Source organism: Anolis carolinensis, chromosome 5 (genome assembly GCF_035594765.1).
Source record: "Anolis carolinensis isolate JA03-04 chromosome 5, rAnoCar3.1.pri, whole genome shotgun sequence".
NCBI lineage: Eukaryota > Metazoa > Chordata > Lepidosauria > Squamata > Dactyloidae > Anolis > Anolis carolinensis.
The window spans coordinates 38,208,232-38,221,670 of NC_085845.1; the positions used below are offsets into that span (position 1 = coordinate 38,208,232).

General features: G+C 42.1%; 1 protein-coding gene and 1 long non-coding RNA gene across 2 annotated transcripts in view; both read right to left on the bottom strand.

Annotated features, from left to right (window-relative positions):
- Positions 1-995: 995 nt before the first annotated feature.
- LOC134299782 (uncharacterized) overlaps positions 996-13,439 on the bottom strand; it is a 28,667-nt gene continuing 16,223 nt past the window's right edge. The window contains exons 2-3 of the long non-coding RNA XR_010007040.1: positions 4,789-4,869; positions 996-2,812 (exon numbers count right to left, since the gene is read on the bottom strand). This is a non-coding gene — a long non-coding RNA (uncharacterized LOC134299782). The remainder of the gene's footprint in view (positions 2,813-4,788; positions 4,870-13,439) is intronic.
- Positions 8,751-10,915, bottom strand: LOC134299781 (nanos homolog 2-like). Its single transcript, XM_062983662.1, has 3 exons — positions 9,841-10,915; positions 9,673-9,711; positions 8,751-9,586 (listed from the first exon to the last, which is right to left on the bottom strand). Exons 1-2 carry the CDS (start codon positions 10,462-10,464, stop codon positions 9,682-9,684), a joined length of 654 nt encoding a protein of 217 aa, XP_062839732.1. The 5' UTR covers positions 10,465-10,915; the 3' UTR covers positions 8,751-9,586; positions 9,673-9,681.

Sequence of the window (13,439 nt, forward strand, 5' to 3'; positions counted from 1 at the left end):
AGCAATATTCTGTAATTCATGAAATCCAAGACAATTTTCATAAGAAAGGACAGTATTATTGTTACTTTTGCTCATTAGAGTGCTTGAGAGGTAACTCATTACCATAACTCATTACTATGACATAAGTTGTTACATTTAATCAATTGTCTTTCTACCTATTTTCAAATTCCTTTTTATTGATAATAGAATGGCACAAAACTGAAAGATTCTGGCAAAATAACTTTCAAAAGTAAATAAAAACTGTTGCCCATTATATCAACAATACTAATACCAATAACAATTTATATCCTGTCATTTCCCCAGTTTGGTATTTATGTTGGCCTGCAATAGTTAAAAAAAACATCTTTTACACTTTGAAAAATACAGAGTTTAAAGTTATTAAAGTATAATGTTTATTAAACCGGTTAAAAACATATGCCATAAGAAACACCATGGTATAAGAAAAATAACAAATCATCTAGTTCATTCTACAGAAGCTATTCCACCTAAAATGAACACCTGTCAAAATATAAATGCCTTTGGCTGTTAATGGAAAGAGAGTAGGAAGGGTGCCACTATATCTTTTTTGGGAAGAGAGTTCCAGAGCTTGAGGGCAGCAATTGAAGAGGTCATGTCCGATGTTCCTACCAAGTGTATCTGTGAGGCTGATGGGACAGAGAGAAATTCATCCTCAGCATATCTCAAAACACATTCCTTGAAAGAGAATACAATCCTTCAAATAACCTAGACCTGTGCCAAGAAAGAATTTATAGGTCCAAAACCAGTGCTTTGAACCAGAAGCCAGTGGAGATATTAGACTGAGAGCAGGCCCGGTTCTTTATGAAGGCCCATGAAACCACCACTTCAGGTGCAGCCCTTGCTGGGCGCACTCAAAGTGGCGGTGGCGGTGGCAGTGGCGGTGACCATTAGGTTGCTTGCCGCGGAACAAGGAAGTATTTGGGATTCTCACGAGATTTTGCAAGATCTCACGAAATCTCGCGAGAATACCAAGTACTTCCTTGTTCCACGGCGAGTGACCCAATGGTCTCCACCGCCAGTAAGTTGGGGGGGGGGGGGCGGCCCTAGGTTTGCTTACATACTAAAAAAACCTAGGGCCGCTCCTGACTGAGAGAATTGCAAACTTCCTATAGCCAGCCCCAGTTAGTAATCTGCTACAGCTCTTTGGCCCAGTTGAAGCTTTAGAGCACTTTTTAAAGGCAGCCCCATGTGGAGAGCAATACTGATGCATGGGTCACCATGGCCAGATCTGACATTTCAAGGTACAAGTGCAGCTGGTGTGCAGACTTTAACTGTACAAAAATAATAAAGGAAACTTTTTGTTATCTCTTATATTATTTTTGAAATACAACTGCATTACATCCCTACTACACCCAAAAGAACTATTTACAGGTGATGATACCTTGTTCTCTCACACACATACAATTTATCTGAGTTGTATTTTAACTTTGGTATAGTATGATGATTAATCTGGACAAAATAGGGGAGGTCCAACAACTGGTAGCTGCTGTGACTCCTCCTGCCTCAGGAAGAATAATGTCTTGAACCAGAGCTGAATACAATGTTATGCTGTGCCCCCGGTGTACTGTTATCGTTTCCATTTAATTCCTGCAACCTCCTTTTCCTCCATGGGGCATTGTTGTTCAATCTAATTTTTCTCTTTTACTTGCACTCTTGTATTTTCTTTTTCCATTCACCTTCCCTTACTTGATCTTTGTCCATTTTCTTATGCATGGAATGTAAGACTAAAATTCTATCAAATAACAAACATCCACATGTTTGCAATAGAGCCTTTGTGCTAAATTAGCAGTTGATGTCAGAATGAAGGAGAAATTAGGCTTCTGAAAGAATTGTAGAGAGACACAATAGCACAATTCATACACATACATATACATTATTCCAGAATAGGCTTGTGCAATTCGGCTTGAGGCTGATCTGTTTTTGGTATCTGAATTTTGATGGGAACCCAGATCCGTTTTTGGGAGCTTCCCGAATGGAAATATCTGTTTTCAGCTAGGCAGTCGAAAGATTTGGGAAGATGCTGCCCATTGGTGGGAATGGAGAACTTACAACCTCCTGTTTTCTGGCATCCTTTCCTTTGTTCCTTTCAAGGGAGGCTGGGTTTGAGCAACGGGGTTAAGGCAGCACTCCTCCTGGTAACCTTTCCTATCTTCCATTCAAGGGAGTCTGGGTTTGAAGAATGGAGTTAAAGAAGCATCCTTCTTGGGACCCCTTTCTTTCTTCCATTCAAGGAAGTCTGTGTTTGAGCAACTGGATTAAAGAAGCAGTGTGTAAAACATGTCACATCATTCTTCTATTCTGATTGGCCCAACAGGCAGGGCTCACAGGGAAACCCAGTGCGAGCAGCACACGGCAACCACTCTATGAGCCACGTGGTGCTAAATAGGGGAGGAGGAGCTGTGATTGGCTGCCACATGGCCCTGTTCTGGACAAAAAACATGTCAGCTGAGTGCTTACCATTATGGCCATCTGAACAAGCTGAACAAGCTGGATTGGACGAAGGGAACCGACCAAACCAAATCCGTGCACAAGCCTATTCTAGGTTCCCTGTGTGTCTGTGGAAGGAAAGACTCAATAGAACTTTTTTCAATCACTCTCTCTGCTAAACCACAAATGGAAGCTTCAGTCTTGCATGCAGTCTTCAGACAAAATGTCCTGATCTGTTGGGGAGATGAGGTTCATCCAGTTTTTCTCTCATCCATCAACAACTGATTGCTGTCATCTCAGATTCTTTAATAAGCTTGTCATTGTCAGCCTCCTGGGTTGGGCTCAGGAATAGGTGTGTGTGATTCTCCTGCCAAAAGAGTAGAAATATGTATTTCATAGCACGATTCCCGACAAAATATAGGTGTATATTTTTGGGTGGGTTGGGGAGATTTAGTTCAAGATTCTGCACTGTCAGGCTTAACTATTACAATGGAGCTCTGCTGCTGTAGTTACATCTGACAAAGACACCTCCAACCCCCAACCCACACCTTTCAGATAGGTAGTGCCCCAACTACAGGCTATGGAGTGTGGCACTTGGTTGTGACATTTGCAGTACTCCCCATAACGTAGAGCATATTGAGAACAGGGAAATGCTGGACAGATCCCTCATGCTCTTGCTCCATTGCTTCTCTCAGCACATACCATGACTGGAAGAGAACTGCAGACATAAGTTTCCAGTGTTCTAAATCTGCAGTGGTTTAGAAATTGTTCAGTTAGGGTCTTTTCTGGCTGAAACAGTATGTTTTGGGGTCATGTTTGGTCATTAAGAACCATAACTGTAAATTTCAAAAGTTATGAGATTGTAAGTACGGGTTATGATCTCATAACTTCTGAAGGAGATGGTGGTCTTTATTTCTAATATCTTTGTCGAAGTGGGTGATTTCTGGAAAATAAAAAAAGATAATTCCATTTCATTCATTGCTGCATTTAACTTGTTAAATTTTCAAAGTAGTTTACCTTACTGCATAGTCTAAAGTAGTACCGCAAAGCATGAAAAGTAGCTTTAGCCGACTGAAATGCTATTGTCTTTCCTTATGAACACATGAATGTGAATTGTCATTTACTTTCATGATGGAAGTCAGAAAAATAAAAAGTATTGTAGCATAGCATGAAGCATATATTGGGAAAGTTTAAAATTGGTATTAGTGCATCAACAGTAAGTGGTTACAGAACAGTAATACATTAGTATATAAACATTCAGAGAAAATTATAAAATTGACTGCTTAATTTCTTAAATGACTAAATCAAACAAAATCCCTTAACATTTTTAAATCTTCAAGTCCCCTGGAAATTTCTTCAAAATTCTGATAAATTAAAACAATGAGAGATAATGTCCTACAAAAATAACATCATTGTTGTTTAAATTTTACATTTTTGGAAACTGGAACAAATTTGGGATGATTATTTTTAATGAATTAAAATAATATTTGCACATTGCTGGATAAGGTCATTTCACTGCAAACTTCTTGTGATATGTGTATTTGTGTATATGCTTAGAGAGTTTTGTTCCTCTTGACAAATGCATTAATGTAAATTATAATGTCAGTTTCTTAACTCTTAATTCAAACCTTTTGCAGAGTGTGTTAGACAAATGACTCTGGCTAAGAACCATATATTATTTGCAAGTGAGTATGGCATGGAAAATTTTAAAATAAGACAAAAGGTTTGGGATTAAATGTTCTATTTCAATGCTGGAAAAACAACATAAGAAGACAATATCGTTTTAATGGGTGTACTATATTCATGCAGCAATTTTAGATTTCTCTGAACATTGTGCTGAAAAACAGAAGTTATTCCTTGTGGTATCTTTAACTGCATTTTCTTGCTTTAGAAGTTTAAATCAGTCTTTTGTTGTCACTTTAATGCCTAAAAAGTTCTTTCTGTGGTAATGTATGTAGACAAAGATGTGATTTAAACTCAGTCTTGTCAACGTACCTGTTAAATGATGAGACGATACTTCGCTGTAGACCAATGTGAATGGAGAAAATATTTTATAATGGAAAGCAGAGCTGTTTTACAGGTTTCCTCTAGCCTCCACAAGTACAAAATCTTGTCAGTTCTCACCACTAATGCATTTTGTCAAGTCATAAGTGCTTTTTTATTTTTTAAAGAAACTCTGGTTATTGCTGTGAAAGACAGGCATTCTAACTTTCTGAAGAAAGCAGTAAAAATACAGATATTACCCTGGAGGAGTAAGATAGGTGTCCAAGTATCAAAGGAATCCCACGTTGAAAAAAAGAAACCATTTGAAAATATTTCAGTTTGAATATACATTTTACAAACCTTCAAGCTCTCAGCATAAAGTCATGTCAAATATTGCCTTCTCCCCTTTGCTTTCTCAGTTTTGATAAAGGGATCTTTCACCTGATCAAATGTAAGGAAATGACATGAAGTCGTTTATGTGAAAATCATATTTGCTATGTAAATTACTGTAATGCTAAAACGAAAAGCACATTTTCTGTTATGTTTGCATATACAGCGGTTACTCCTTGCATAATACTTGGAGATGGGTTTTCTGAATCTGACAGAGTATTAGGTAGAGGTAAAAGCTGCACCAATGGAATCAATATGAGAAAAAGCATGAATTTTCTTTGCGACTTTCAAAAAGACATGGAGGGAAAATCCTCAGCATTCTCTTTTGCAAGAGATTAAACTGTGTTTTAAATTACAGAAGATTCATGATGGAAAGAAGAGCACTTGGACTAAGTAGTTTGAAAAGTTTAGCCTCAGGCAATGAGCATTACTTTACCACCATCATCACAGCTCTCACAAAGCTTGAGCTTTCTAAATGCTGTGAAGGATTTTTAGTGGACTTCAAAAAACAACTGTGCATGTAGCCTAATCAACTCAAAGGTGAGTCTTACTCTCTCAATTTTCTTATGAACTTTGATGAATTTTGTGGCCTAGAAGAAGCATCTGACAGTTTAGATTTTTAATCTGTCTAAATATTCTGTTTTGCATTATTATTATATTATTGTTATATTGATACCCTGTTTTATCTCTCCTGAAGGGGGCTCAAAGTGGTTGATGGAGATTGACCTTTACAATTATGATTATTTCTTTGAAATATTTCTGTTAATTGAGAAATGTTTAGTTTCTGATCTGTTTTCATAAACCATTCGAAAACACAGAAACATTAGAGGATGTCCAATTGCAAGTATGCACAAAAGACTAGCTCAATAATGAACAATGTAAATGCATTATTAATTTTCAGGAAATACATCTGAGGAATACGTAATGAGATACACATAGTATCCATGACAGAACATTAATTAAGTATGTTAATTTTACTTCAAACACATTACCAAACATTGTATTTAATGCTGCTTGAACATAAAGTTCTCTCAGTGTTGGTCAGAAATCTAGGAGCAGGGTGGCTGATAGTTCAGTGACAGTGCAACAAAAGTATCATGGTGTCTTCTGCCCTTGGTGGTGCAGAGGGTTAAACCGCTGAGCTGCTGAACTTGCTGATCAAAAGGTCAGGGGTTTGAATCCAGGGAGTAGAGTGAGCTCCCGCTATTAGCCCCAGCTTCTGCCAACCTAGCAGTATGAAAATATGCAAATGTGAGTAGATCAATAGGTACTGCTCCGGTGGGAAGGTAACAGCACTCCATGCAGTCATGCTGGCCACATGACCTTGGAGGAGTCTACAGACAATGCCGGCTCTTCGGCTTAGAAATGGAGATGAGCACCAACCCCCAGAGTCGGACTCAACTAGACTTAATGTCAGGGGGAAACCCTTACCTTTACCTTCTGCGAAACCCAGTGGTCATTAATGGGTTAATCCTGATTTGAAAATTGAGACATAATCCTTTTTAGAAAAGAAATATGTAAATCATGTCATTTATATGCTAAATGAATTGATGGGACTAGATCAATTTTTTTCTGGCATTTTCAGTACAGTAGTTACTAGTTAGGGGTCCTCCTTTCCATAGTATCATGAACTACTTCAAGGCTGTTCAAGCAGCATTAAAGATGATAGACTAGTTAACAGTAGGGGAAGCCAAAGTGGTTATTAAAGAAGAGAAATGAATTTGCCGCAAAGAAGGAGATTGGAGGTCGACGATATCCCTTATCCCCTCCCCAATTTCCCTTACCCAATCACCCTTAGTGTTAGATATATAGAATAGAGTAGAGTAGACCTTTAGAGTAGAGCTATCCTTTCCTACTTTTCTATCCCTACAGATCCCCCCCCCCCAACTTTTTAATGTATCACTTTTGGATATATGTTTCACAGTAAAAATTTAAATTAAAAAAAAATGATGGACTTATGTATGAGATAGAGTTCCACAACACAGGTAGCTTTTTGACATTTCAACTAAACCCAGAGAGGAATTCTCAACTCAGTGACATGGAAGCTATCAGATGCCTTTTGTGCTGTATAGTCTACACAGCAGTGCTTCTAGTGTTACTTTATCCTACATAGCATATTATCCTAAATATTCTGAAGGCACCAGATCCTGTTCAATCTTGGGAGCTAAGTGTGGCAGCTCTAATTAGTATTTGGATGAGACACCACCAGGTGCTGTAGACCAGCACATAGGACACTTTTGCCCCAGTTGAGCCATGGTGCTCCATGATGCCCATTAGACGACGCAGGCTCATAACCGATGGGGCTCCATGGCTCAACCAGGGTGAAAACATCCTACATTGCTAGGCTGGCAACATGGGAGCCTCCCCGTGTTCCATTAGGAACTACAAGGCTAGTGTGGAAGGAAGCCATGAGGTGACGCTTCACCACATGTGATGGGGAAACATAGCTGTTAGGCTTGATCGATCCATGAAAAATTTGATTCTAAACTCGTTTCAAAACTAGAGGGGGCAGTTTTTCGTTTTTGTTGCTAATAACGAATTTTGCCCCCAAAATTTTCGAAATTAACGAAAATTCGTTATTTTCGAAATTAATTCGTTAATGGCGGACGCGCATGCGCGGTGGCCCAAAAACAGCCCGAAGGGGGGGGGACTTAGGGGGCTCTCCCGCCCTCATTTTTTGAGTGATCTTCTTCAAACTTGGTACAGTGGTAGAACACATTTAACACTGATAGCTCACCAAAATGTGGAACGTTTCCCTTATCCTCTGATTTTTGGCAAATTTTCATAGCTTTTATAATGAACCATTTTTTAATAATTGCAGAAATCTGTTCCTGGTTTGAAAGTCTTATTTCCTGTTAAATTGGGTTGTCTTTACTGTGAAAGTCATTGCTCTACTTTAGAAACTTTGTTTTTGTGGCTGAAACTTTGTTAAATTGGTGTAGTCCCTGCATGTGTGTGTGTGTAAAGGTATCCCTTGACGTTAAGTTCAGTCATGTCTGACTCTGGGGGTTGTGCTCACCTCCATTTCTAACCCCAAGAGCCAGTGTTGTCCATAGACACCTCCAAGGTCATGTGGTCGGCATGACTACATGGAGTGCCATTACCTTCCCGCCACAGCGGTACCTATTCATCTACTCACATTGGCATGTTTTCAAGCTGCTAGGTTGGCAGAAGCTGGAGCTAACAGCGGGCGCTCACTCTGCTCCCGGGATTTGAACCTGGGACCTTTCAGTCTGCAAGTTCAGCAGCTCAATGGTCTTTGCCTTGGCTGCCTTCCAGATCAGGCTTATAACCAGCCTATTATGGGCCACAAATTAAAGAAAATTCAATCCCATTTAAGCACAACATGAACAGTTTTGATGCCAAAACCATAAACTCTGTTTATTAAACTCTACGATCCAAACTTTAGAACAACTTGCAAACAATTGAAGGTTAGACCACAGTAATAATAACCAATTCTATTCCTTTCCAAAATTTAAACATAAAATAGTATCTTTCTTTCCAATAGCATATAAACTTTTCCTTTCTTTACAAAACAAAATTCTAGACAGTAGCCATTTAGAAGATATTTCTATATTTTCCCTGCAAAGGATAGGGCTGCATCCCTCTGGAGACACACATGATAACCCGGACATGATATAAGGCACTTATATACGTTAAATAAACATGATGTCATTGCATATATAAAAGAAGCATGATATTAGGCAATTATAGTTGCAAATAATATAATTAAACATGTAAAAATTATACATCCATACATAAAAGAAACATGTAAAGTAACTGCATATATAAAACACAATATAAAATATGATATAAGGCAATTACAGATGTCAAAGGAACGTAATATTAAAAAACATGATTATATGTATAAAAAAGCATGATACAAGGTGTCAGGATCTAGGCTGCTGGGCACCAATAACCATACACTGAGGCCAGATTCTATCTAATATTTTTATTAAAGGAATATATAAAGTCAATAAAAACAAGTGTAGAATAAAGTTCAGAAGCAGACCTTTCAAATGAGGCCAAATATAGTCCAGCAGATTATTGTCCAATATGAAATATTAGAGTCCAAAGATTATAATCCAATAACCGCAACACACGGTTTGCCAAGCAAAGCGTTGGGAAAACAGAAAAAGTCTTGAATCCAATGAAGCTTGACACAAGGCTGAAAGTTACTTGGAACGTGGCTGGATCTGTGGCTAAAGGCAAAGCAACTTGAAGCATGGAACAAGATCTGTGGTAAATCCGTGAGACGAGGACAAGGCTTGGAACTAGATTCAGGAGGCAAGGAACAGGATTCGAAGTCCACACACACATGACCTCTCTCCAGGAGCTGACGAATTGACTCCGCAAGGAATCCTTCGCGCAATTTCCCTATATTGGGTCTCGTTTCCCCAAACAACAATCACTTTCCCTAGAGAACAGGGAGCGAAGGAAACCAGCTTGCAGGTGCAAGACTCCCCGTATTTTCTCAGGGGAAATACTTCTAATCAGTGGCATATTTGGCAGCAAGGCGAGCACTACTTCTAAATTTTTCTCTCGATCCTCTATCAGTCGTGTAAGCCTGTTTTCTCCCATAAGGGGGAGAGTTCCCACCAAGGTCAGGTTAAATTGGTTCTTGGACTAGAACTTCAGGCAGCTGCCAAGGCTCTGACTCCGACCGGAAATCTGGGGAAAACTCCATATTTTCCTCCTCATCTGCCACAATACTGTCAGGAATAGGACTGCAGGGCCCATGAATCATCACACTAGGCAACTGACACATCTAAAAGAAACACAATATAATTAACCTAGGTACAACAAATGTGAAAGAAGGCAACAATATACATAAAAAAACATTTCTGGACTCACAAATGTAGTCTAAGAGAATTGGGCTTCCATTCTCCAAACCTGAAACAAAGTGGGAGGAAATGTAAAGAGTGTTAATGATGCTCGAAATCAAATGTTGTTCTTTTACAAAGTCAAACAAAAACTAAGAATAAATGCTTCGGTCTTCTCCTGATCTTCTTATCTCCTCACCTTGCGTCCAGCCGAGTTACGTCCGCACTTGCGATACAGCGACCTCTTCCCTTGGCTCAGTGGGCAGTATTTTAAAGTATGGGCCTTTTCGCCCGTGGCACCGCAGAGCGGACAGGTGTATTTGCGCAAGATGGGGCACTCCACGGTGCCGTCCATCCCCTTCAGCCGGTGGGACGAATAGACCTGCTTGGATTCCCCGTTGTGTTTGCAGAAATTGCAAATCTCCTTGTTTTGGGAAGCCTGGCCATTGGCACTACCTTTGGAGCTCTTGCTGCTGGAACTGCTTCCATTAACCCATTGTGATGCTGTTTCAAAGTTGTCCTCGTTGAGGACTAGCTGCATGTCGTACTCCATTGTGTCCCAACTCTGAGATGGAAATGGGACCTTCTTGCGTTCCGCGATGATCTCCGTAACCACTTTCGCAAGGCTCAGATAGCCCTTCCATCTGTCAAACTCCCTGAACATGGAAGGGGCATAATGTGGCACGTGCATGGCTGATCTGGAGAGCATGGTGCCAATTCTACCCTGGTGTGGACACACACTGAATGCCACATATTGGAGGCGGAGTCTTTGTTTTATATATAAGGGGAGGGGTTCCAAACCTTTCACATTGGACCCTCCCATCTATTTTTACCCTCCTTTGCCCTAGATTTAACCCCCACATGTCTAGACAATCACAGCTTTTCAAGGAAGAGTTTGGTTTTTCCAATTTTTTAACTTCGGAGGTAATGCCACAGTTTCTCCCTTGAGGCAGTGGTTCTCGACTTGTGGGTCCCCAGATGTTTTGGCCTTCAACTCCCAGAAATCCTAACAGCTGGTAAAGTGGCTGGGATTTCTGGGACTTGTAGGTAAAAACACCTGGAGATCCACAGGTTGAGAAACACTGCCTTAAGGGAACGTTAGCAGTTGTGGTTCTGTTTGTCCATCCAAGAATGAGTTGAATTTCTGCCTTGGATGAAATAGCAACATTGCACATCCAACGTTTGCCAAAGTCCTGAAGGACGGATCCAGTAATGATGAAGCCTGCAAGAGTGTTATATTGCTTTTGCATGGCAGAATAGCATTGGACTGGATGGTCTCTTCTACCTTTATGATTCTATGATGTTTGGCGCCATGACTCTCTGATTCTATCATTTTAGGATTCTAGGACTTTTGGGATGATTCTGTTACTTGGTTCTTTGAGTCTATGACTTTAGGGACCATGTTTCTATTATTCCATGACTTCTGTGACCATATTTCTATGACTTTGGTGACCATTCATGGGCCATCTGGCTAGTATTCCGGGACGGTAAATGATATATCGGTTACAGCACCAGATATTTCTGGATACTGTAGAGTCTCGCTTATCCAACATTAACGGGCCAGCAGAACGTTGGATAAGCAAATCTGTTGGATGATAAGGAGACATTAAGGAAAAGCCTTTTGAACAGCAAATTAGGTTATTTTACAAATTAAGCCCCATAAAATCTTGTTTAACAGCAAATTAGACAGAAAAGGTAGTTCAATACGCAGTAATATTACGTAGTAATGACGAATTTAGCAACAAAATATCACAATATATTGAAAACATTGACTACAAAAATAAGTTGGATAATCCAGAACATTGGATAAGCGAGTGTTGGATGACTGAGACTCTACTGTATATTGTTTTTGCATGGCAGAATGGCGTTGGACTGGATGGTCTCTTCTAGCTTTATGATTATATGATGTTTGGTGCCATGTTTCTATGATTCTATCATTATGTTGTCGAGCAATTTAGAACAGTATAGGATACCGCTAACTGTTTCTTTGAGTGGTGTTCTGTGGAAACACAACCCGCCCATCCTCCCCCGCTGATTTCATGAAAATAAAAGAAAAGAAAGAATAAGCCACATCCGGCAAGGCCCACACACTGAAATACTAGGCCGGCCATCGTTGGCCGGCAAGCTTCCCTGAGTGGAAGAAATAGAGGCCGCCGCCCCAAAGAAGGGTTCTGTGCAAGATTGCACCAAGGGGTAAAGAACGACAGCCGCGAGAGAAGACAGAGGCGGTGCATCGTGGGAAACACGTCGACCACATAGGCCGACAAGGCCCACACGTTGAAATACTAGGCGTGCCACCGTTGGCCGGCACACTTCCCTGTGAGGAAGAAAGAGGGGCCGCCGCCCCAAAGGAGGCTTCTGTGCAAAATCGCATAAAGGGGTAAAGAACGACAGCCGGCGAGAGAAGAGAGGGGCGGTGCATCGTGGGAAACCCGACCACGTAGGCCGAGAGGCAGCAAAAAGAAAAGAAAAGAAAAGAAAAGTAAGAAAAAAGCCACAGGCGACAAGGCCCATACATTAAGCCGGGCCGGCCACTGTTTGCCGGCACGCATCCCTGAGAGAGAGAGAGAGAGAGAGAAAAAACCAGAGGACACCGCCCCAAAGGAGGCTTCTGTGCAAAAGTAGCATAAAGGGCTAAAGAACGACAGCCGGCGAGAGAAGAGAGAGGCGGTATATCGGGGAAACTCGGCCACGTAGGCCGAGAGGCAGCAAAGACCAAAGAAAAGACAGAAAAAGCCACCGCCAAAAAGGCCCACACTATAAAATACTAGGCCGGCCACCGTTGGCCGGCACCCTTCCCAGACAGGAAGAAAGAGGGGCCGTCGCCCCAAAGGAGGCTTCGGTGCAAACTCGCATAAAGGGGTAAAGAACGACAGCCGAGAGAGAAGAGAGAGGCGGTGCATCGGGGGAAACTCGGCCACGTAGGCCGAGAGGCAGCAAAAAGAAAAGAAAAGAAAAGAAAAGAAAGAAAAAAGCCACAGGCGACAAGGCCCATACATTAAGCCGGGCCGGCCAATGTTTGCCGGCACGCATCCCTGAGAGAGAGAGAGAGAGAGAAAATAAACCAGAGGACACCGCCCCAAAGGAGGCTTCTGTGCAAAATAGCATAAAGGGCTAAAGAACGACAGCCGGCGAGAGAAGAGAGAGGCGGTACATCGGGGAAACTCGGCCACGTAGGCCGAGAGGCAGCAAAGACCAAAGAAAAGACAGAAAAAGCCACCGCCAAAAAGGCCCACACTTTAAAATACTAGGCCGGCCACCGTTGGCCGGCACCCTTCCCAGAGAAAGAGAGAGAAGACCAAAAAAAAGGAAATGTGGGCCCAAGCCCCTCAGACCCGGGGGGCCGGCCACCGTTGGCCGGCCCCACGCCCACACGCCGCAACCCACGGGGAAGGGCAGGCTTTCTTCACGTCTGCTTGCAAAATGTGGGCCCAAGCCCCTCAGACCCGGGGGGCCGGCCACCGTTGGCCGGCCCCACAACCACACGCCGCAACCCACGGGGAAGGGCAGGCTTTCTTCACGTCTGCTTGCAAAATGTGGGCCCAAGCCCCTCAGACCCGGGGGGCCGGCCACCGTTGGCCGGCCCCACAACCACACGCCGCAACCCACGGGGAAGGGCAGGCTTTCTTCACGTCTGCTTGCAAAATGTGGGCCCAAGCCCCTCAGACCCGGGGGGCCGGCCACCGTTGGCCGGCCCCACGCCCACACGCCGCAACCCACGGGGAAGGGCAGGCTTTCTTCACGTCTGCTTTCAAAATGTGGGCCCAAGCCCCTCAGACCCGGGGGGCCGGCCACCGT

What these genes read in the sequence shown, in the direction of transcription:
- LOC134299781 (XM_062983662.1), bottom strand. Translation starts at nt 10,464, where the DNA reads ATGGGAGGGTCCAATGTGAAAGGTTTGGAACCCCTCCCCTTATATATA. An exon ending in GTAACTCGGCTGGACGCAAG is followed by an intron (nt 9,712 to 9,840) that starts GTGAGGAGATAA and finishes ACTTTGTTTCAG; the next exon opens with GTTTGGAGAATGGAAGCCCA.